This window comes from Musca autumnalis, unplaced genomic scaffold, assembly GCF_047663935.1.
Source record: "Musca autumnalis isolate F117 unplaced genomic scaffold, ASM4766393v1 scaffold_3, whole genome shotgun sequence".
NCBI lineage: Eukaryota > Metazoa > Arthropoda > Insecta > Diptera > Muscidae > Musca > Musca autumnalis.
In genome coordinates, this window is record NW_027411866.1 from 193,524,837 (window position 1) to 193,548,427 (window position 23,591).

Consider the following 23,591-nt stretch of genomic DNA (forward strand, 5'->3'; position numbering starts at 1 on the left):
TTATTTAGTAATAAACATTAAAAGGCAACTGGAACTTACACAAGCGACCGAGTAAATTGGTCATCCAGTTGAACAAATTTATATACATATGAGAAGTACACTGTAACGCAATTATCCAACTCATTTTTTTAATTACCGAAAAATTAACTTAAAGAAAAATATCGTTAATTAAAATATCAAAACTATAAGCATATTAATTTTACGTATTTTTGTCGGTAACTTAAAAAAATGAGTTAGAGAATCGCACTGCTGGACAAGTGTGATGATTTAAAGTGTTGGACCTTATGTTACCTGAGTACGAAAATGCTCGAAAATTATTTTGAGTCCCTCAAAAGAAACAGAAGAACATCTGTTCCTTTCAGCAAAAAAAAAAACATAGTAATAAAGATCTTCATAACAGATTTGGGGTTCAGAAGAAGAATTACCTTCAGGAACCCCTATTTAAGTCCATAATTTATGTACTTCACAAGCAGTGAGTACAATTTCAGCACATACATAATATCGACTCAGTTCTAATAACAGCATGGAAAAGAAAATGTTGGTCGTATTTATGAAAATTAGGCCCCAGTAAAGCAGATAAATATGTGGACATCAGTTCTTCTTTAGAGTGTTTTCAAGAGACGACGACAATCACAAAAGGCTGTAATGGCTAAAATTTTTGGGATAAAGCAATTTGATATAGAAAACCGAAGTAATCAAGTTTCAAGACTTTGGTTGTGGTCTTTGATAGATTAGGATGTTTGATGTCAATCCTAAGGCAAACTAGAATGTTCCTATTGCCATAAATAGGAGAAGCATGCTTTTAGGACGCAGGTTTATAATATCGGCTCTCTTTTAAAAAATATATGTTTACTTTTAGGATCAGAAGATAGAGACACGGAGGCTTTTAACGAAAAGCTGATGAAATAATTCTTTAAAACCCCGATTATTGTTTCATAATCCATCCTTCAAATGTCAGTAGGTCAATTAAAATTAATTAAAATATTGATACAGTTTATAAGAATTGGACCATAGTAAAATAGCTTAGGATGTTTTATGTCAATCTTAAGGCAAACTAGAAATTTCCTATTGCCATAAATAAGAGAAGCATAACTTTGGGATGCATGTTTTAATATCGGCTCTCTTTTAAAAATATGTATGCCAACTTTTAGGATCAGAAGATAGAGACGGAGGCTTTTAACGAAAAGCTGATGACATAATTATTTAAAACCCCGATTATTGTTTCATAATCCATCCTTCAAATGTCAGTAGGTCAATTAAAATTAATTAAAATATTGATACAGTTTATAAGAATTGGATCATCGTAAAACTTAAGCAAATTCTAGGGTCCACATCTAGGGTAACATCTACGGTCTACGTCGACAATTTCCAGATGTTTCAGTCCTCTTTGGTTGTGGTCTTTTATAGATTGTGTTGATTTATGTCACAAACCAGCACTTTCTAAACGTCATAAATAAGAAAATTAGGATGCCTCTTTATAGTGTCTGCTCTCTGTTAAAAACTAAAAGTATAATTTTAGTATAAAAAGATATAGACTGAGGCAATTAATAGAAAAAATTAAATAATTCTTAAAATTCTGGACTATAGTATCATAACACAACCTTTAAATGTCAGCAGGTCAATTAAAATTATTTAGGTTATTGATGATGTTTATAAGAATTGAACCATGAAGGAGTTTGAAAGAGCTTGAGACTTCAAGCTCGGAAAAAATCTTTCATTTAATTAAAAATCAAAAGGTCGAGGAAAACAACATTAACAGAATTGAACCATAGTTAAACTTAAACAACGTTTGCACTAGATTAACCTTTTTTATGAGGATTTATTTGACGTTTACCCTATGGAATTGACATTTGAAACCCAAACCCCCTGGGTTAATCCGGTTAAGTGCAAATGGGGTATTAAGTAAATTCTAGAATCCTCTTTTACAGCAATAATTTCCAGATGTTCCAGCTGATCTTCGTTGTCCACTTTGGTTCTGGTATTTGATAGTTAAAGGTGGTTTACGTCTACTTTAAGGCACAATTCTACCTTCATCGTGTTATAAGTGTAGACCAAAGTAGGATTGAAAGGTACCGTAACATAATTCCACGCAGCTGATCTCTAGAGCAGTGCCGACCAAGAAGAGCGAAGACACAAATGTAAATGTATTCAAAACATTGGCAACCAGCAAAATTTGAAGGAAGGGATTCCATGCGATGACGTGATTACATGGCATCTTTTGCATTGGGTCAAACAAAGTCGTGAAAGATCCGATCTTCTCATTAGCATTTTAACCAATGCAAAGGAAGTCGTGAAAGATCCGATCTTTTCAACAGCATTTGAACCCGTTCCATCGATCCAATAGAGATGAAATTTGTGTTTTTATTTGTACACATTTTTCTAAATATATAAGATTAATTATTTACAATAGGCTTGATGTTGTCGGAGACTCGAAATCACAACCAACGTTGTTAAAACTCTCGTCGTAATGATAATGTCATTGCAAAGGGTTGGTGGAAATGACATGCCAAAGCATTGGTGAAAATGACATGTCAAAGCATTGGTGTAAATGACATGCATTGGATCCAAAAATGAATAGCATCTTTTGGAGTCCACGCTCATATAAAATTCATCGATAAAGTTGCTAAAGAGATGACATGCCAGATAACTTTCACCCATGATTGAATGGCATCTTTGGCGTCGAACATTTTGCTGGGCAATTTATGACAGTGTGTTATTAAGTTTGTATGCACGCAAGCTCTAAAACAAAAACAAATCAAAACATTTGCACTCTCTTGCACGCTCTTTCTTTGCGTTCGGATCGTATGTGTGTGAATTGCCGAAAATCCAGCGACAAATGACTGTTAGGCACTTCTGTAGAGTCCACATTGGTTGTGGTCTTTGATGGTTGGTTTGTGCTTCCTATAAGGAAGATATTTTCAAATGTCAAAATAAAGATAAACATACTTTTAGGTTTTTAATAAAAGACATATGTGTATGTATTCCTTGATCTGCCATTTAAGGTTCCATAATCCTACATTCATATGTCATTGTTCGTGTTTATAAGAATAAGATCACAGTAAAATAAAATTAAAAATACTTTCATATTAATGTCTGTATCTCAGCCCATTTGTAGAATATGCAGCTGATCTACATCATCTACTATGGTTTTGACCTTTGATAGCTAAGATGTTGGTTATGTCTACTATAAGGAAGATTAGAATTTTGTTAAAGGCAAAATGAGTAGTAGCATACCCTAAGGAAACTTTTTAGAGTCTTATCTTTTATTTTAAGTTCAACTAAATGAAGTGGGTCTTTAGATAAAAAGTTGATGTACAATAAAAAGTACAATAAACATTTTTTAATATATCTTTTCCTTAGATCTGTTCTAAAGCTGTTTAAAAACGGTAACCCAGATTATAAAAGCATTAAACAGCTGTTCTAGGTAATCGAATTTGGTCTCTGATAATTTGTAATGGTTAAAGACTTCTTTAAGGCACATCCGATTTTTTAATTCAAAGTTAAGCAAATACAATCCCAGCAAAAAGTTTGTATCCGCGGATGCAGTTGAATCACTACTGTACAGTTGGAGTACATCTTTTCCTATGAATTCACTTATGAATTTTACAAGAGATCGCGTAGCTAGAATGCACTCTATTTTTCTTCCACAGCACACAGCTATGTAGTCGTTTGGATTGAATTTAAATGCACTCTTCGGATTGTGTTTTTAATCAATCTAAAGATGCACTAAAAATGCAAGCTATTGCGACATATCCCAGAGTAAATAAAATGCATTTATTATTTGTGTAAAACAAGAATACAGAGAACTTTATTATGTAAACACAAATTAAAAAAAGTTTCCATTAAATTCAATCACAATTGAGTGTACTTCCTCCGTTCTCCATTTAATCCAAGAGCAACTGATTTTGCTTCGTCATCCTAAACTTTTTTTATGTTGCCTTCCCATTGCTAGTTCAGCTGTCGACTCCAACTCCACTCCATTAAAAATTTCCGTCTCGTAAATTACCACAAAAATGTTCGCAACTTTAGTTTGTTTTTTTTTTATTCTTCGAAATATATTCACACTTGTTTCTCTTTTGAAGAATTTATGTCGGCAGCGACGGGTAGGGATCAACCAACTGTTTTCGTTTTGTAGGTATCTCTAAACCAACTGCTTATAAAATGTATCGAACGGTGTGCATTTTTCATATCTCTGTTGGACTACATCGAAAGATGTTTTGAAATCATAACTCCAATTGCACAACTTCCAATTTGTTTTGCTGGGATTATAATTAAAAATATTATAGAAGTAGCCAATACAAGAACCTTTCTATGTATGTATGTACAATATTACACATAAAGGTGGCGCGCCAAGTGCGTGAGTTGCTCAGTATCAATTGATAATATTGAACATGAAGTTGCGAAGTTTAGCAGTCAATCCTTTGAGTGAACATTTTATTTTTTTGTCCAATTAATTCAAAATTTTTCAATTTCAATCAAGTTTTCTAGGTTTTGGCAGTTATGTCCAAATTTCTGTATAAAACAGAACAGATTTCTTGTGCCAAAACAATATTGCAAAAATATGTATTGTATATATAAATATTGTGGCAATTAAACGAATGGAAAACTGCCACTATTTTTCATTAAACCCACTAAAGATAAGTGAGAAAATATATTTTGACAGCTAAGCAAAAATTCTGCGAAAATCATACAGAAATCAATTGAAGTTTTATATTGCACATGGTAGGCAGATCTGTCCTTTTAAGTGCAAGAATCCTCAGACTTGTTGCAATTTTCAATATTTATAGAAGAATTTGAATAATTGATTGCTTAGGGATTAGAGAACTAGACATCTGCCTTTCATTTCCCTACAGGTTAGATACTCTTTTATCTAAATATTTAGACTCCATAGTTTCAAGTAATCTATACAAATCGTTTTGATGAATAAAAATAGATCGTATATGTCTATATATTTAGACTTTTTTATTTGCGTGATCCGAGTAGCTTTGACTCAAACCAAATAAAATTGAGTGAACGTGAAATCATATTAAGAATTTAGATCAATTTTTTTTTGTCCAAACATTAATCAGCTTATACTTTTCTCATTTCAAAGGTAAAGGAACAAAGCTATTAGAATCGGTTGTGGTCTTTGATAGAATGGTTATTTATTGACAGCTTTTGGGTCGAAAACCATAGACAATCACCAAATACACTGTGCGACAACAAAAAAAATGACAAGGAAAACTAAGCAGATTATGAAAGTAGACCTAAAAATATGAGACACGTGTATCGGCGTTTTTAACGTTTACATCGAAAAGTAACCAAAGTAGGTGGGGCAAGTTCCGCCCATTTCTAGCTTTTTCGAAATATTCGAGTTGAAATATCATGGAATCTATGCATTTTAGGTGTATAGTGTCTTTGGCAATATTACAGAGGAGGATATGGGAAATATATCTGTTAAAAAACTTAACCCTCATACGGTTCATGAAAGGGGTCTTTTTGGTCCTTTTTTCAAAAATTGTTCAAAAACTCCCTTAAAATGTGGTCATATCAAATCCAAATGTTCTACAAAATTCTTTGCCATAAAGTTTTACTATAGGTAGTAGAATACGTCAAAACCGTAAAACTTACCTAAATGCCAGGAATGAGCAAAAAATAAAAACACGTTTTAGGGTTAAACTCGTACTTCATCTGAGTTTTTGCATAATTCTCCCACATGACATAATTTTAGAGCAAAATCGTCAAAGGCAAAAATATTCTCCATAAAATTTTACTGTAAGTCTCCAAAGAAATGAAACTTATATTTACATTATTTATCATTAAAATATATGCATCAATTTTGACGAAAAAACACGAAAATATCTCATCATTTTTTTGATGAATTTTGTCTTGGACTTTTTTCGAGTTAATGCATGAAAGTACCATGAAACTTAGTTTTAGACAAAAATTGTCAAAAGAAGAAATATTTTACACAAAATTTCACTATGAGTCTCAGAATAAACTAGGTATCTATGTATAATACTTTTTAAAAGAATTGCATTAAAAAATTATGTATTATCTGTTAATGTCGTAATTTCCAAACTGACGCAAAATCTTCCAAAATACTTCACTTTACGCAGATAGTGTCAAAAGAAAAAATGTTTATCATCGAATTTTATTATGAGATTGTGAACAAAAGACATCTGTAACAATAACATAGAACCATAAAAATTAGGCAGCAATTTTGGTATATAAAACTGTTTTTTATTTTCGTCGAATTTGGCATTTTTTCCCTATTTCGCTGCATTCTGTTTTAAAATTATGCACTTTAGAAGCATGTTATCAATGAAAGAAATGTTCTACATAAAATTTCACCATAATTTTTTTAATAAAATATACCTCAAAATATTACATATAAGGATAAAAGACGCTAAAATGTTTAAATATTTTAAAATAACATTGATTTTACTGATGTTTTTTTGTGGATCTTGGCAATTCTACACCATTGTCAAACAGTGTCCAACATAGATCAGCCATGAGGGAGTGTAGACTTTTACCGCAGTATCGTTCTTCTATAGGCGCACATATTTGATGAAACTGTTCGCCCTGTTCATCGGATTCTGTGGATAATTGTTGTTGGAAATAGTCCATATGAGAATTCAAAAAATGAATTTTTGTTGACATGTGAACACCAAGCTTTTCAAAATTGTTGAGCATAGTATCTACATATACTTGAGCTGTTGGAGATCGGTGCTTGCCCAGGAAATTGTAAATGACGTATTTTATGCTTTTCCATGTTCCCAGCTCTTCTTGGGTAAGGATTTGCTCGAATTCGGCATTTTGCATCAGCTTTCGTATATCTGGTCCTACAAGAACGCCTATTAGGTGTAAGATAAACAGAAATTGTTATACAATAAGTTCTAAAATATCTTAGTTGTTTTTACCTTCTCTTATCTTTGCTTCGCTTAGTTTTGGAAACAATGACTTTAGAAATACTTTTGCATCTTCATGCAAGCATTTTATAAAATTTTTCACTACTTTCTCCTGCTTTCGTAAACGGCATGAAAATTTTCTTCCACATTTTTCGGTTAACGAAACTAATACTTTCGTAAACTATACTGATATTTCGGGTCTTATGGCCGAAATGAATATTGATTACAATCCTGAGGAGTGGCGTTTATTCATAGACTCTTCCAAAAAAAGTCTCAAAGCAGTACTGCTTTATTTTGATAATTCAAGAATTCCAATTCCAATTGCTTATGGAATAAATATGAAAGAATCGTATGATACAATAAAATTTATTCTGGATGCAGTGAATTACGATATTCACAAATGGAGGGTCTGTTGTGACTTAAAAGTAGTTGGCTTCCTATCGGGCATGCAAGCTGGAAATGTAAAGTATGGATGCTTCTTCTTCTTCTTCTTCTTTTAAAAAGTATTATACATAGATACCTAGTTTATTCTGAGACTCATAGTGAAATTTTGTGTAAAATATTTCTTCTTTTGACAATTTTTGTCTAAAACTAAGTTTCATGGTACTTTCATGCATTAACTCGAAAAAAGTCCAAGACAAAATTCATCAAAAAAATGATGAGATATTTTCGTGTTTTTTCGTCAAAATTGATGCATATATTTTAATGATAAATAATGTAAATATAAGTTTCATTTCTTTGGAGACTTACAGTAAAATTTTATGGAGAATATTTTTGCCTTTGACGATTTTGCTCTAAAATTATGTCATGTGGGAGAATTATGCAAAAACTCAGATGAAGTACGAGTTTAACCCTAAAACGTGTTTTTATTTTTTGCTTATTCCTGGCATTTAGGTAAGTTTTACGGTTTTGACGTATTCTACTACCTATAGTAAAACTTTATGGCAAAGAATTTTGTAGAACATTTGGATTTGATATGACCACATTTTAAGGGAGTTTTTGAACAATTTTTGAAAAAAGGACCAAAAAGACCCCTTTCATGAACCGTATGAGGGTTAAGTTTTTTAACAGATATATTTCCCATATCCTCCTCTGTAATATTGCCAAAGACACTATACACCTAAAATGCATAGATTCCATGATATTTCAACTCGAATATTTCGAAAAAGCTAGAAATGGGCGGAACTTGCCCCACCTACTTTGGTTACTTTTCGATGTAAACGTTAAAAACGCCGATACACGTGTCTCATATTTTTAGGTCTACTTTCATAATCTATTCAGTTTTTCCCATCATTTTGAAAAAAATTGAAATTTGTTGCACAGTGATATGAACAATTCACATCGGATGGTAGACTTCTAGAATGACTATTTTTTTTTCATTTCCCACTTGTACCTAGAATAACTTAACATTTTTAACGATAGTTAAATAACTCAGCGTTATGATTTTTATGTTCGCTAATTATTTCAGCCAACGTCTCTAGAAGTTAGTTTAATAATTTCAATGAGTAAATATTGGAAAAATTATAATCATTCACGATCTAGAAGTCTAACATCCGTTCTAAATTGTTCATATTGTAGTGTATCTTCTGGGTTAGTTCAAAAACCCAGAGGATACACTACAATTTCCGAAATCAAGTTTCACTCCATAGAAGAGTCGAAGCTAATAACTGTTTTACAACCTACTCCACCTTTTGTACCTACATTTAGGCGCCAAATCAAACGGTTTTCACACAAAAAAACTATTGCCAACTTCTAGGCTGAGTTTTTATCTACCATATGATATCTCGCCAAACCACTTCTAACTTTCTTTACTAAACACATATTTATGGCAAAACGAATCCTCTAAAAACCATAGACAATCAGACAATTTGATTTTCACACCTATCCCCTTGTGTATACCGACGTACCGACACATGTACGTACATTCAGGTGTAAACAAAAAGCAACAAACAATCAAAAAACAAACAGCGGTTGTAGGAGGGTGGTCGATAAAAACCAAAAATACCAAAAGGATAAAGTTTTCTTTTTTGGCCAGCAGTCTGAACGACTTACTTAACATGACACGCTCTTTGGGGACAAAGGTGTTGTGGGGGTTTTTTCCAAGTCGTTACAAATAAAAATTATGTTCCGTTCTCTCGCCGTTTTTCGTTGAATGCCTTTGGGGGGAATAGGCGGCTTAAATCTGGCATAAAAACTGTTCCATTTGGCACAACACAAACTTTTGGCTGTTTTTTTGTTTGGGTTGTCTTTATTTAGTTTCTTTTATCTCTTTGGGCTATTCGTGCGGAGGTTTTCTTTGTGTAGCGTTGGGGTTAAATACTTGGAAGAAATATTTGTCAAAAAAAGAAACACTAGCCTGTCATCGAAATAAAACGAACTTAAACGCGTGAAAATCAATTAACGGAACAAGCCAACCAAAGGGGGTCGTTAAATTTAAGTCGAAACACAGACAAAAAGGATTAAATGTTGGTAATTGTTAAGTCCCCCTTAAATTATTTTTAAGCATTTTGTGAGGTTTGATCCTTGGAGGCCAGACAATTGGCTTAAGTGACATTGAAATGCGATATGCAAACGTTTTTTAAGAGGGTGTTTGTGACAAAAAACAGGTGGTTCTAGTTGGATTATGGTTGAAAACAGTTGTGGTGGATGGCCGTAAGTTACTTTTACAGGCAAAAAAAACATTTTGTAAATTTGGGTTTTACGATTGGGTCTTGTATTAAATATTTCTTGAAACCAGCAATGACAATTTTTTTAAAGGATTTTTTACCATATTTGCAGCTTGGCCAGCAAAGGTTATCCATGATCTTAAAAAAGTCACTATTAGTGTGAAGTAATATAATGAAAGGGGAACTTAGGAAATTTGATATGAAATGATACGAAAATGATCGAAATATCTTGGTATTTAAATAAATTCGATAACGACATCTATTATTCAAATCAATATTGGACAAATTGAAGAGCATAGTTTAGGGCTGAATAAATATGTAAATTCAAATGAGGATACCTAAGGTCGTCTTTTTACATTGAAGAGATTAAAACAAGTATGGATTTGGAAATCCAGGATCTTTTGGTGGTAAAATGTAAATCCCAATGTTATTGATGGTTACGAAATAGCATAACTCTAAAATATACCATAACGACACCTACAATTCGACTTATAATTTGGCAAGTTGCCTGAGAAGATAAAATGTAGAGCATATTTTTAGGCTAAATATAAGAATTGTCATATAAGACTACAGCATACCAGTTAAAAAATAAATATGTATAGGCTTATTACTTTGAAGAGTAGAAATATTGTAGGATTTCAGAAATCAGAGGTTCACATTTCTTGTTATATTGACAGCCAAATTAAAAATTGACATATGATTCATGCAAGGCCAAAAACAAGGTGGTCTGTTGTGCCAGTCTGATACATTTCGCAGTATTTAATGTAAATAAACATTAATATCCAGTAAATTAATGTTAATTATTAATTATTGTCAGGACACCTTTCCTATTATCTTTCAATATAACCTAATATTGGTAGATAGGACTAAATTTTCATATTTAAAGACATTTGTTGAATACATAGAACTTTAGGTAACCATCCATAGATTTTTGGCGATATTGAAAGGTTTCAATGCTGATGGGCACAGTTATGAAAGCATCTTTCACATACAATATTTCTTTATATCCTTCATGATTATAACTAATCAGTACGCGGTAAAAATAGAAATTTGTAGCACTTTTTAATATGAGAATTATTTCCGTAAGACTTTCAAGGAATTTGGCGCGATTCTAGGCCTGCATATTAGTTCTGAACCAAAAATGGGCATCAACAATTTTTCTTAAAATAATTTTAAAGCAGTGATGGCCACCAACAACAACTTTCCTATGCCCGCGGGCATACGACACACACGTACACTGTAAACACATTCGTTCGGTTAACGCATTGTGTACGTTTCCACTCACACTAGCGCAAGTTATAATCTGCAAATGTGTGATTTTGGCCATCACTGTTTTAAAGTCTTTCATATAATATACATTTAAAAGTGAGGGTGAAATCAAACTTCTCAACTCTCCTTAGTGGGATTAAAAATTTGTTCTAACCAACAAATGATCATCAAATATATCATATATGTATGTACCTTTGCAAATAGGTTGAAAGTCTATTCTTTAACTCTCGTAAATGACGTGTAAAAGTTTAAAAAGGAAGAAAAAAATACTGGGTACAGCTTACGTAGGTCTTTGACTATTGTAAAAGGAAACTATCTTTAAAATATCCAAGCGACTCTCTCAGAAGTTTAATTTTAGAGCATGTACAATTATAAGAACTTGGGAGTACCATCTCAAATCTCGTTTCCTACACACAGTTGGAAAGTCATCTATATTTATTTTATAAGAAAATATCATAAGAACTTGAAGACCATTCGTAAAGGCAATAATTCTCAGAACAGGGGAAAATGCCGATTCTTAAAAGAGAAAAAAACTATGAAATAGGTGGTTCTTCAAGATGATACATACAATTCACAATATGTTCTTATGCCATCTATATGTTGAAATTAATTATCAGCTAGCTTCGAGCCGAAAAATTGTTGAGCATATTTTTAGGTGGGCTATTTAAAGTTATAAACATTTCAGAAGCTGAGGACCAATGATTATCTATGAAAAGGATAACTCAGAACTTGCGGAACCATTTTTTTCTATAAAGAAATATTATAACCTTTTTCTAAATACTTCCCAGAAGATGAACCCTGTTTTGCTTTAAAGAAGAAATCTACATAAATTCGTACAAAAGTGCATATTGTATTTTCGAAAATTTACCCATTTGTAACGCCAACTATAGTTTTACTTTTATAAAGGACCTAAACCCAGGATATTACTAGGTGGAATACTCAAATTAAAATAAATTCTCAGAAAATAAGAACAGTTACCTTCTTTTGAAAAAAATCTCCCAAACTGAGCACCAATTATTTATATAAAGTAGTATCATAAAAATCTGAGAGCCATTTTTCTAAAGAAAAGTTTCTCAGAACTTGGTGCGATTTTAAATAGTATTTCCTTTTTTAAAACGTCATCTATTTTACCAAGATTGTCCACAAAATTGCTCTACATATTGTAACGTCATCTATATTTCAAAATTAATATTATAATGAACAGTGAGTTTCAAACTGAATACTATCATGCATATTTTAGGCAGAATATTAAAATTACAAATTCTCAGAATCTGAGGACGAAATGTTTTCTATTTAAAAAAAATCTCACTAAAGACCATTTTTGTATGGAAATATCAGAAAAACCTGAGGTAATGTTTTCAAAAGAAAATATTCTTCGGAGTTTAGGACAAAGTTTTTTTTTTCTTCAAAGAAGTAGTCTTCAGAAAATAATGGGTAGATGCAATTTTAAAATTGAATTTCCGAAAAATTCCCCTAAGCTTTTTATAATTAAAATTTCACAATATTTTGTAACGTCACCTATATTTCAAAATTAAGAACTTATTTCAAACTGAAAAATTTATTAGCAATTTTTAAGGCGGAATATTTAATTTAATATCTATTTATTTTCTATAGACAATCATAATAACCTGAGTACAATTTTTATCCCTCAGAGGGTGGAACAAAATTATTCCTTTAGAAAAAGTTTTTAGAAATTGAAGTACAACTCTTTTGTGTAGACAAATATTTTTCTCAGAACCTGGATTATTTATACCTCAGAGTTTTAATTCTCTTAAAATGTTCTTGGCCATTTTTTAATCTGGATTAAGTTTTTCTTCAGAGAAAAAATCTTACAAATGCTAGGCTATTTTCGATATGTAGATGCTGAAGGCACGTATTACTCTAGTTTCTATAGAAGTTATGCCGTTTATCCATCCATGAAATGACAGAATATTGGTATTTCTACTGTTACTCCATCTATATTTAAAATTTAACACTATAGTTTTGTAGGATGTTTCAGAAAGAGAAATTGTTATGCTAATTTTTTTGGAAGAATATTAAAACAGGGGATTGTAGCAAGGCATATTGATGTAATATAACAAATAAGGTGTGTATGATTTCTTTTTTAATACAACCGTATTAGAACGATATTAGTGGTAAATTAGATTATTATAAGTCGTTTTGAAGTAGGGATAGGTAAGTCGACTTTCGATTAATCGATTAATCGGCTTTTTGCAGTCAAAAGTCTAATAACACTGTGCAACATTTTTAAGGTGATCTTGGGCAAACAATTCGAACTGAGGATTTTTTGAAAGTACAGACCCAAACGACAAGAAACCCTAATTGGGTTTTGTTGTGTCAGATCCAGCTCGGATTTTATGTCCCCATCTAAAAGTGGTTAAATATTGAGTTTTTAAATAAATTCGGGGCTATATCTCTGAAACCAATGCGAATCTTCTTCTGACCTCTGAAGCAAATTTGTAGATAAGGACAAGAATAAAATATTTGGAGAAATAATGAACTCGGAAACCTACATTTATTGCCTCAAATTTCAAAATATATGCAAAAATACCACAATTTTTATTCATTTCGCAACGTATCTCAAAAACCATTAATTTCTTCTGAATATTTTCTTTTGGAAAAATATTCCCTGGAATGTAATACACAACTCTTCAGAACATGTCATTGTTGTAAAATGCCTCTATGCCGTTGTTTTCAGTACATTTTTCAACGACGATTTAATAAAAATGTCAATATTGTAGTGAAATCATAAATGCGAGAATAAACTGTTGGTGTGAACTGTGTTTGAAATACGTGTTGTAAAAGATATGCTGAAAAATACCGCTGAAACAACATGAAGTAAGCATTTCAGAGTTTCAGAATGTTAAAAAGAATTGTTGAGAACTTTATTTGGAAGATTTTTGAAAAAGGTTACTTGGTTTAACTCCCAATAGTTTAGCCGATACTGACCAGAATTTCAGCAATTATGTAATTTTTTTTTATATTTTATAGATTTTGATGCCCTAGATGTAGTTTTTCTTATCTGGTTTCTTCAAAAGATAATTTCTACTAGTTTCGGGCTACAATATTGCTAAAGACAGCAAGTCCGAATTCATATTCGTTTCTGAGATAAATGCCTGATAAATGCAAAAAAGTGTAGATTTAGCCCGGTTTAGATGAGGCTATAAAATCCGAACTGGATCTGACAGGACAAAACCCAAGTAGGGTTTTTGTAGTCTAAATATGTACTTTCAAAAAATCCATACTCGAAGTTGTTTGCATTTTCAGTGTTGCATAGTGTAATCGTAGTCGACTTTTGTCTGAAAGAAAATCGATTATCTTGTGATCGATTTTCCAGTTTGCCAATAGATTGTTGACTTGGCGGTTTTACAGTTTCAAAAGAAAACACGAAAATCGACAAATAAACGATTTTTTGCGGCTATCAGAAAGCCGAAAGTCAAGTTTTAGGACAACTTAAATAAATTCCAGACCGAAAAATCGCATTTTTAGTTTTAGAAAAAAATCGAAAAGTCTTTCGACTTATCGAAATCGATTATTGTTTTCCTTTACCTATCCCTATTTTGAACATCAATTTCTACAAGTACCTTGCATTTTATACCTTTGAATTAACAAAAGCCCAGAGACTCTCACATAAAGCTATCTCTTCACAGGAGCCGATAGCAATGGTTACTGGTGGGTGTTTATAATTTTTAATTGATATATTTTACAGAAGAGTACGAAAATCGATAATATCATTATATTTATTGTTATTTAATAAATATTAGCACTGTTTGAAATTGATGTCCTAATGTTACTTAAATGACTGTAATTTCCCATTTCACATCCAGAGGTCTGGTTTATTTCGAACGAACACATCAAGCCCGACTACTTTTTTTCTGGAGAACAAATCTTTCGCAAAAAAAAGTGTAATTAACTCTTATAGTCACTTAAAGCTGGGAACTTTTGTTGAGAAATTCATCATAGTAGCTTTAAAATTTGCAGAAATATCTTAAATATAGTTTATTACGACATCTATACTTCAAATTTGTTATTATTTATTCCTTTTTACTCCAATGTGGAGCATAGGACCACAACAAAATTGTTCCATTCTAATCTATGTAATGCTAAATGTTTAACTTCACTCCAACTTCGACCAGTACTCGCTGCTTATGCCTCGACAGACCTTCTCCATGTATTTGCCTCTACCTCCGGCTACCTTGCGGATTCCACTCAAGCGCTAGTCTGGCAATGTCGTCTCTATCCTTTCGTAGGCTATGACCTATCCATTTCCGTCTCGTTATTGCTATGCTAACCGGTTCCTGTTTAGTTTCCCGCCACAGTGAGATGTTCGATATGGTGTTGGGCCAGAATATGCTCATTACACTATGCAACACTGAAAATGCAAACAACTTCTAGTATGCATTTTTTTAAATAACATATTGAGACTACAAAAACCCTAGTAGGGTTTTGTCCTGTCAGATCCAGTTCGGATTTTATAGCCTCATCTAAACCGGGCGAAATGAACGCTTTTTTGCATTTATCAGGTCTTTATCTCAGAAGCGAATAGGAATTTGCCCTTGCTGTCTTTAGCAATATTGTAGCCCTAAACTAGTAAAACTTATCTTTTGAAAAAACTACATAAGAAAAACTCCATCTAGGGCATCAAAATCTATAAAATATAGAAAATTTTACATAATTGCTGAAATTCTGGCCAGTATCGGCTAAACTATTGGGAGTTGAACCAAGTAACCTGTTGCAAAAATCTTCCAAAAGAAGTTTTCAATAATTCTTTAGAACATTCTGAAACTCTAAAATGCTTGCTTCATGTTGTTTCAGCGGTATTTTGCATCATATCTTTTATAACACGTATTTCAAACACAGTTCACACCAACAATTTATTCTCGCTTTTCGGATTTCACTACATTATTGACATTTTTATAAAATCGTCGTTGAAAATGTACTGAAAACAACGGCATAGAGACATTTTACAACAATGACATGAACATGAATGACATTCCAGGGAATATATTTGCAAAAGAAAATATTCAGAAAAAAATAACGGTTTTGGAGATACGGTGCGAAATGTATAAAAATTGTGGAATTTTTGCATATATTTTGAAATTTGAGGCAATAAATGTAGTTTTTCGAGTTCGTTATTTCTCCAAATATTTTATTCTTGTCCTATCTACAAATTTGCTTCAGAGGTCAGAAGAAGATTCGCATTGGTTTCAGAGATATAGCCCCGAATTTCTTTAAAAACTCAATATTTAACCATGTTTAGATGGGGCCATAAAATCCGAGCTGGATCTGACACAACAAAACCCAACTAGAGTTTCTTGTCTTTTGGGTCTGTACTTTCAAAAAATCCTCAGTTCGAATTGTTTGCACAAGATCACATCTACAGATCTAAAGGTTTTCCATAGAAACCCACATTAATTCCGACTGACTATTTTGCAAGGAACGAATATCTAATAATATAATTGTTCCACAAACATCCCATAAGGGACAAGGGAGACTTCTCTCATATCAAGGAGTGCACCCCGATTCATATTAGCTCAATGATATGGGACCTACAGTTTATCGCCGAGTCCGAACGGCGTGTCTAAGACACCACTTTTGTAGAGAAGTTTTACATGGCTGAAATACTCAGGAAATGTCGCCAACATTACTGAGGGGTATTTTGCCACCGTTGAAAAGTGTTTTGATGTTGCCTGACCGGGGAATCGAACGCACGACCTTATGTGTGCAAGGCGGGTGTGCCTACCATTGCACCACGGTGGCACCCAATATCTAATGAAGAAGTTTAATTATCCACTATTGTCACTTAAACCTATGAATTTTTAGTTTGGGAATATTAAAGAGGAGGCTACGAAAATAGCAAACATATTTTTATATATTTCAATATATCTCATGGCGACATCTACACTTCAATTTAGTAAAAACATCATTAGTGATATAACCAATCTTAATGGCGAAGTTCACGTACAGCGGTCGTAATTTCATCAATAGAAAAAAATTATAAAGTCCACATTTTTCAAAGAATCCATTCTTAAGATGAGATATATTATTTCTACACTACAATCATTTGAACCTGCGCATTGATATTTAAATATATTTCATAGCGACATCTATAATTCGACTTATTAGTTGAACATCTGACATCAACTTCTACAACTAATATGTAGAAGTAGATGTCAGAAAGGAGCCTGAAGAAATAGACAATTGTAATAGCTCACTTCACATCCAGAGGTCTGATTTTCTTGAAGAAGTTTTTATTAGATTTTCTCTCTACCTTGTCCCTTCGGGGTTGTTGTGGGAACATATGTATGTATGTAAAGGTATCTCATGGAGACATTTACACTTCAATTTATTTAAAAAACATCATTGGTGATATTACCAATCTTAACATTAAGACGTCGTAATTTCATCGATAGAAACAAATTATAGAAACAAAGAATCCATTCTTAAGATAAGATATTTTAATTCTACACCACAATCATTTGAACCTGTGCATTGATGTTGATATTTAAATATATTTCATAGCGACATCTATAGTTCGACTTATTAGTTGAACATCTGACTTCAACTTCTACAACTAATGTGTAGAAGTAGATGTCAGAAAGGAGCCTGAAGAAATATACCATTTTAATAGCTCACTTCACATCCAGAGATCTGACTTTCTTGAAGAAGTTTTTATTAGATTTTCTCTCTATATAAGATTTTTTTCTCTCTATAACATGCAGACAGAATAAAATCGCAGACATTTAAAAAATTATCTGTTCTAAATTAGCCTTGAACCACACAAAATAATATTATTTATTTCTTTAACTTTCAAGGCTATTAAAAAAAATTCAAAGAAGACACAATGTCAATGCCGTCACCCACCTATCACAAAATTTCCTGAGCAAGGTTATGCCATTGACGAAAGTTAGCCAAGAATATGACAATTAAGGTTCGATTTCATTAAAAACTTTTGACATTTCTTGCATGTTTCCCAAAAAATTTGGTTACATTATTTAATCATGATAGTCAAAAAATAACAGTTATTCAAAAAATAAGAAAAGAAACATGAAGACTAACTTACTTGACTAACTGTTACTCGTTCCACGAAATGGCATTGAATTTCATTTTTATTACTTTTTGAGAGAATGGAGAAGTGGCGTTAGTGGCGTTTGTTTGTTAGGTGTCAATAAGGAAACGCCTTTCGATTTCCATGTCAGCAACACCAAACGCTAAACATGCAATGCAGAATGGTGGTTGGGCAAAATGTTACAAAAATAATAAAAAAAAATAGCCCACTCATAACCCTCAAACATGCAATGCCATGCATGGCCTTTAATAAGTCTGCAAAGTTTAATTTTCCAAGTTTTTTTCCAAAATGAAACAACAACTGAAAGGAAACTTAAAGGAAATGAAATAAGTGAAATTTTGATCGATATGATGAAAGTTGGGAAACAGGATGATGTTGAGAGGAAACAGGAAGAGAGCTACAAGTTTTAATGGAATTTGAAGAGTTTTTGTTCATTATTTAAATTCTTTAATCCGTTCCAGGAAGAAGACTCCTTTGATAACTGATATTCTCCTCAATAATTATAACCTCCTCATTTTCCTTTCTTACTCCCTTGTCTCTTTTTGGGTTTCTTGTTAATTGCTTTCCAATATTGTCTATCATTTCATTCACTTTATTATGACTGATTCCCTCCTCTTAGTTATTTTCATTTATAATTTAAATTCCGTTTAATTACTCCTCTTGCCCGTTATTCAACATTTCATGTTGCCATGATTGCGTAAAACAAAAATAACAATGCGTTTCGAATTGTTAATCGAATCGATTGGTAATTGCATTTAATATGCGTTTGCTGTTGCGAGTCAATTGCGAATCAAAAAGAGGGTGTGAATTATAAACAAAAGAAACAAAAAAACGCACAAAAAGCGAAATGTAAATAACCCCCCCATTAGCTTCATGTTTATGCCAAATGGTTTTTCGAAAAGTCCGAACAATTGGCAGAAAACGTTATTTAGGGTAAAGTTGTTATTGGTTTGTCGGAAATGTTTTAAAACAAATTATTTTACATTAATAATAGGATTTTCAAGACCAACAAAAATATTGTTGGCATAGGAAATAGACAAAGAGATTTATACTATACATTTTATAGAGCGCAGCAAGTGCTGAAGACCAATTTTTTATGTAGAAAAAATTTTAATAGAAAAAGTTCTCAAAAGCTGAGGACAATAGTAAAAATCTTCAGAAGCAAGGGACCATATTTTTTATAGAAAAAAATCCTCAGAATCTGAGAACCAAATTTTTTTATAGAAAAAAGAAATCCTCAGAAGTTGAGGATTGAGAGCATGTTTTTTTAGAAAAAAAATCTCAGGAGCTGAGAAACATTTTTCTTCTACAAAAAAACCTCAGAAGCTGAGGGCCAATTTTTTTTCTACAGAAAAAAATCCTCATATGCTGAGGAGCAAACTTTTTTCTATTGAAAAAATCCTCAGAGGCTGAATACCACATTTTTTGTATAGAAAAATTTACAGAAGCTGAGGACCAAATTCTTCTATAAAAAATTCTCAGAAGCTGAGGACCAATTTTTTCTATAGAAAAATATCCTCAGAACAGAACATGAGAAAAAAATTTTTAGAAAAACAAATCTGCTTCATATTCGCAGATTTGTCCAAATTTGTTCATAGAAAAAGAGATCCTCAAGATATGAGGCATTTTTCTACAGCCACTGAAGATTTTTTCCAAAAGAAAAAAATGGTTCTCAGCTTCTGATGATTTTTTTTTACAGAAAAAATTTGTTCTCGGGTTCTGAGGATTTTTTCTATAGAAAAAAATTAGTCCCAAGCTTCAGAGGATATTTTTTCTATAGACAAACATTGGTCCTCAGCTAATGAGGATTTTTTTGCATAGAAAAAAAAATTGGTTCTCAGCTTTTGACGATTTTTTTCTGTTGAGGAGCAAATATTTTTCTATTAAAAAATCCTCAGAGGCTATAGAAAACATTTTCAGAAGCTGATGATCAATTTTTTCTATAGAAAATATCCTCAGAAGCTGAGAACCAATTTTTTCTATAAAAAAATATCCTCAGAACATAAGAATAAAATTTTTTTAGAAAAAAATTCTGCGAATCTGAAGACCAAATTTGTTCATAGAAATAGAGATCCGCAAGGTCTGAGGAATTTTTCTATAGCTTCTGACGATTTTTTCCAAAAGAAAGAAATTGGTCCTCAGCTTCTCAGGATTTTTTCTATAGAAAAAAATTGGTCCTCAGCTACTGAAAATTTTTTTCTATAGAAAAAAATTGGTCCTCAGCTAATGAAAATTTTTTTTCTATAGAAAAAATTGGTCCTCAGCTTCTGAGGATTTTTTTCTGTAGAAAAAATTGGTCCTAAGCTTCTGAGAATTTTTTTCCTATAGAAAAAAATTGGTCCTCAGCTAATGAGGAATTTTTCTATGGAAAAAATGTATCCTCAGCTACTGGGGATTTTTTTCTATAGGAACAAATTGGTCTTCAGCTCCTGAGGAATTTTTCTATAGAAAAAATTGGTTCTCAGCTACTAAGCACTTTTTTCCATAGAAAAAATTGGTCCTCAGCTTTTGAAGATTTTTTTCTTAGAAAAAAATTGGTCCTCAGCTTTTGAAGATTTTTTCTTTAGAACAAAATTGTTACTCGTCTTCAGAGGATTTTTTTCTATAGAAAAAATTTGGTCTTCAGCTCTTGAGGATTTTTTTCTATAGAAACAAATTGGTCTTCAGCTCCTGAGGAATTTTTCTATAGAAAAAATTGGTTCTCAGCTACTAAGCACTTTTTTCCATAGAAAAAATTGGTCCTCAGCTTTTGAAGATTTTTTTCTTAGAAAAAAATTGGTCCTCAGCATCTGAGGATTTTTTTCTATAGAAAAAAATTGGTCCTCAGCTTCTGAGGATTTTTTTCTATAGAAAAAAATTGGTCCTCAGCTACTGAGGATTTTTTTCTATAGAAAAAAGTTGGTCCTCTGCTACTGAGGATTTTTTTCTATAGAAAAAATTGGTATTCTGCTACTGAGGATTTTTTTTTCTATAGAAAAATATTGGTACTCAGCTACTGAGGATTTTTTTCTATAGAAAAAAATTGGTCCTCAGCTACTGAGGATTTTTTTCCTATAGAAAAAAATTGATCCTCAGCTAATGAGGATTTTTTCTATAGAAAAAATTGATCCTCAGCTACTGGGGATTTTTTCTATAGGAAAAAAATGGTCCTCAGCTTTTGAAGATTTTTTTTCATTAGAAAAAATTGTTCCTCATCTTCTGAGGATTTTTTTCTATAGAAAAAATTTGGTCTTCAGCTTCTGAGGATTTTTTTTCTATTGAAATGAGGATTTTTTTCTATAGAAAAAAAATTGGTCCCAAGCTTCAGAGGATATTCCTTCTATAGACAAAAATTGGTCCTCAGCTAATGAGGATTTTTTTCCTATAGAAAAAAATTGGTCCTCAGCTGATGAGGATTTTTTTCTATAGAAAAAAATTAGTCCTCAGCTAATGAGGATTTTTTCTATAGAAAAAATTGGTCCTCAGCTAATGATGGTTTTTCTATAGAAAAAAAATTATCCTCAGCTATAGAGGATTTTTTTCTATAGAAAAAAATTAGTCCTCATCTTCTGAGGATATTTTTTCTATAGAAAAAATTGGTCCTCAGCTTCTGAGAATTTTTTTTCTATAGAAAAAATTGGTACTCGTCTTCCGAGGATTTATTCTATAGAAAAAATTTGTCCTCAGTTTGTTTTCCAATTCGATTTTTTTCTGTAGAAAGAGATTCTCTGAAGCTGAGGTCGACTTTTTTCTATAGAAAAAAATCCTCCAGGACCAATTGTTTCTATAGGGAAAATCTTCAAGAATGAGGACAAATATTCTTCTAATAGAAAAAAATTCTGAGAATCTGAGGACTTATATTTTCTTACTTCTTATTACATTGGTTAGGGTCGAAACGTTTGATCTTTAACTAAGTTCTTCCTATTTTCAACATCTTCTATATTGTTCTCATTTTCTATTCCAGGACACCGTTTGACATGGCAAGCCTATCATCGTTTGGAAGATATTCATGGCTTCTTCGATTACATGGCTAAAACTTATCCCGATATCTGCTCCGTTGAAACTATTGGTTATTCGATTGAAAAGAGGCCTTTGAAGATTTTGAAGTAAGTCACAAATGAACCCACACTCTCCTTTAACAAACTAATCTCCCCCTTTTTCTTACTCCCAGGATCTCCAATGGCAATGCCAACAACCCCGGTATTTGGATTGATGGTGGTATGCATGCCCGTGAATGGATTAGTCCTGCTGTTGTCACCTATGTTGCCAATCAATTGGTTGAAGGTTGGGATGATTTGCCAGCATACATGCGTAATGTTAACTGGTACATTCATGCCGTGGCCAACCCCGATGGTTATGAATATTCCCACACCACCGATCGTCTATGGCGTAAAAACATGAGATCCCATGGTCGTGCCTGTCCTGGTGTTGATTTGAACCGTAACTTTGGTTATAAATGGGGTGGTAAGGGTACCTCTGCCAATCCTTGTGCCCAAACCTATAGAGGCTCAAAGGCTTTCTCCGAACCCGAAACTTTCTACATTTCCAAATACATTAGCAATTTCCCCAGAGATACCTTCAAGGCTTACTTGTCATTCCACAGCTATGGTCAATACATTCTCTATCCATGGGGTTATGATTATCATATTACCAAAGATATGGCTGATTTGGATTTGGTGGCACGTCAAGCAGGAACTGTAAGTTAAATCACTGTTAAGCATTTAACGGAAGGTTAAATGAAAATAATTGTTTTCCTTTCTTTTTTGTTTTTTATAGACCATAACCCGCAGAAGTGGTGTTAAATACACAGTTGGTGCCTCAGCTCACACTTTGTATCCTGCTGCTGGTGGTTCGGATGATTGGGCTAAGGGCTTTGCTGGTATTAAATATGCTTACACAATTGAAATGGGTGACACTGGTCGTTTCGGTTTCGTTTTGCCTGCCTCTTACATCGAACCCAATGGCAAAGATGGCTACACATTTGTGGAGACTGTTGCTCGTGCCATTACCATGGGCAAAAATGCTCGCAGACGTAAATTGAAGGCCGCCGCCTCACATTAGAGATAAGGAAAGCAAACAGGCAAGCCGTGCAAAAGCCTAGAAAGGAGGCCATATAACGGTCTAGTAATTTTAGTGCCAAGATTTATACAAAGTATAAATCTTTTAATGAATGAAAAACACAGAACACAAACACACAGACATAATATAAGTATAAATTAGCATAAATTATTTATTTATATACTATAGGTAATTTATTTATTTATTGAAAGAAAGACGAAACAAAACATTAATGAGATAGGAAATATTTATTTATTGAAAATTATTTATTTAAAAAGAGAACAAAAATTATTTATTTATTTAAATTAATTAATTGCAAATGAAAATTGAAAGAATATTTATTTTTTAGTAATTTATTTATTTTTTAAAACAAAACAAAGACAAACTTATGTATTTATTTAATTTATTTATTTATTCTACTTTAGTTGTGTCGAACAATGAGATGCGAAGAAGGCATGTAAAATGCCGAACAAAATAAAAATTAAAAATATAATAAGTATCTGAATTTTGCCTGGAAAAGGGGGAAATAGATCTTTTAGGTAATGTGATAAATATAGACAAAAATCCTCAGATACTGAGGACCAAATTTTTTCTATAGAAAAAATCCCCAGAACCTAAGGACCAAACTTTTTTCTATAGAAAAAAATCCTCAGAAGCCGA

The 23,591-nt window shown here is 32.3% G+C and overlaps 2 protein-coding genes across 4 annotated transcripts in view; one reads left to right on the forward strand and one right to left on the reverse strand.

The window, feature by feature from the left end:
• The window catches only part of LOC141398639 (uncharacterized), a 44,140-nt gene extending 20,716 nt beyond the window's left edge, over positions 1-23,424 (forward strand). Inside the window, exons 3-5 of the mRNA XM_073976142.1 lie at positions 21,838-21,979; positions 22,045-22,570; positions 22,650-23,424. Of these exons, the coding sequence (XP_073832243.1) occupies positions 21,838-21,979; positions 22,045-22,570; positions 22,650-22,934 (953 nt within the window). The 3' untranslated portion in view covers positions 22,935-23,424. The remainder of the gene's footprint in view (positions 1-21,837; positions 21,980-22,044; positions 22,571-22,649) is intronic.
• The window catches only part of LOC141398640 (uncharacterized), a 308,082-nt gene that overhangs the window by 110,774 nt on the left and 173,717 nt on the right, over positions 1-23,591 (reverse strand). The window lies entirely within an intron of this gene.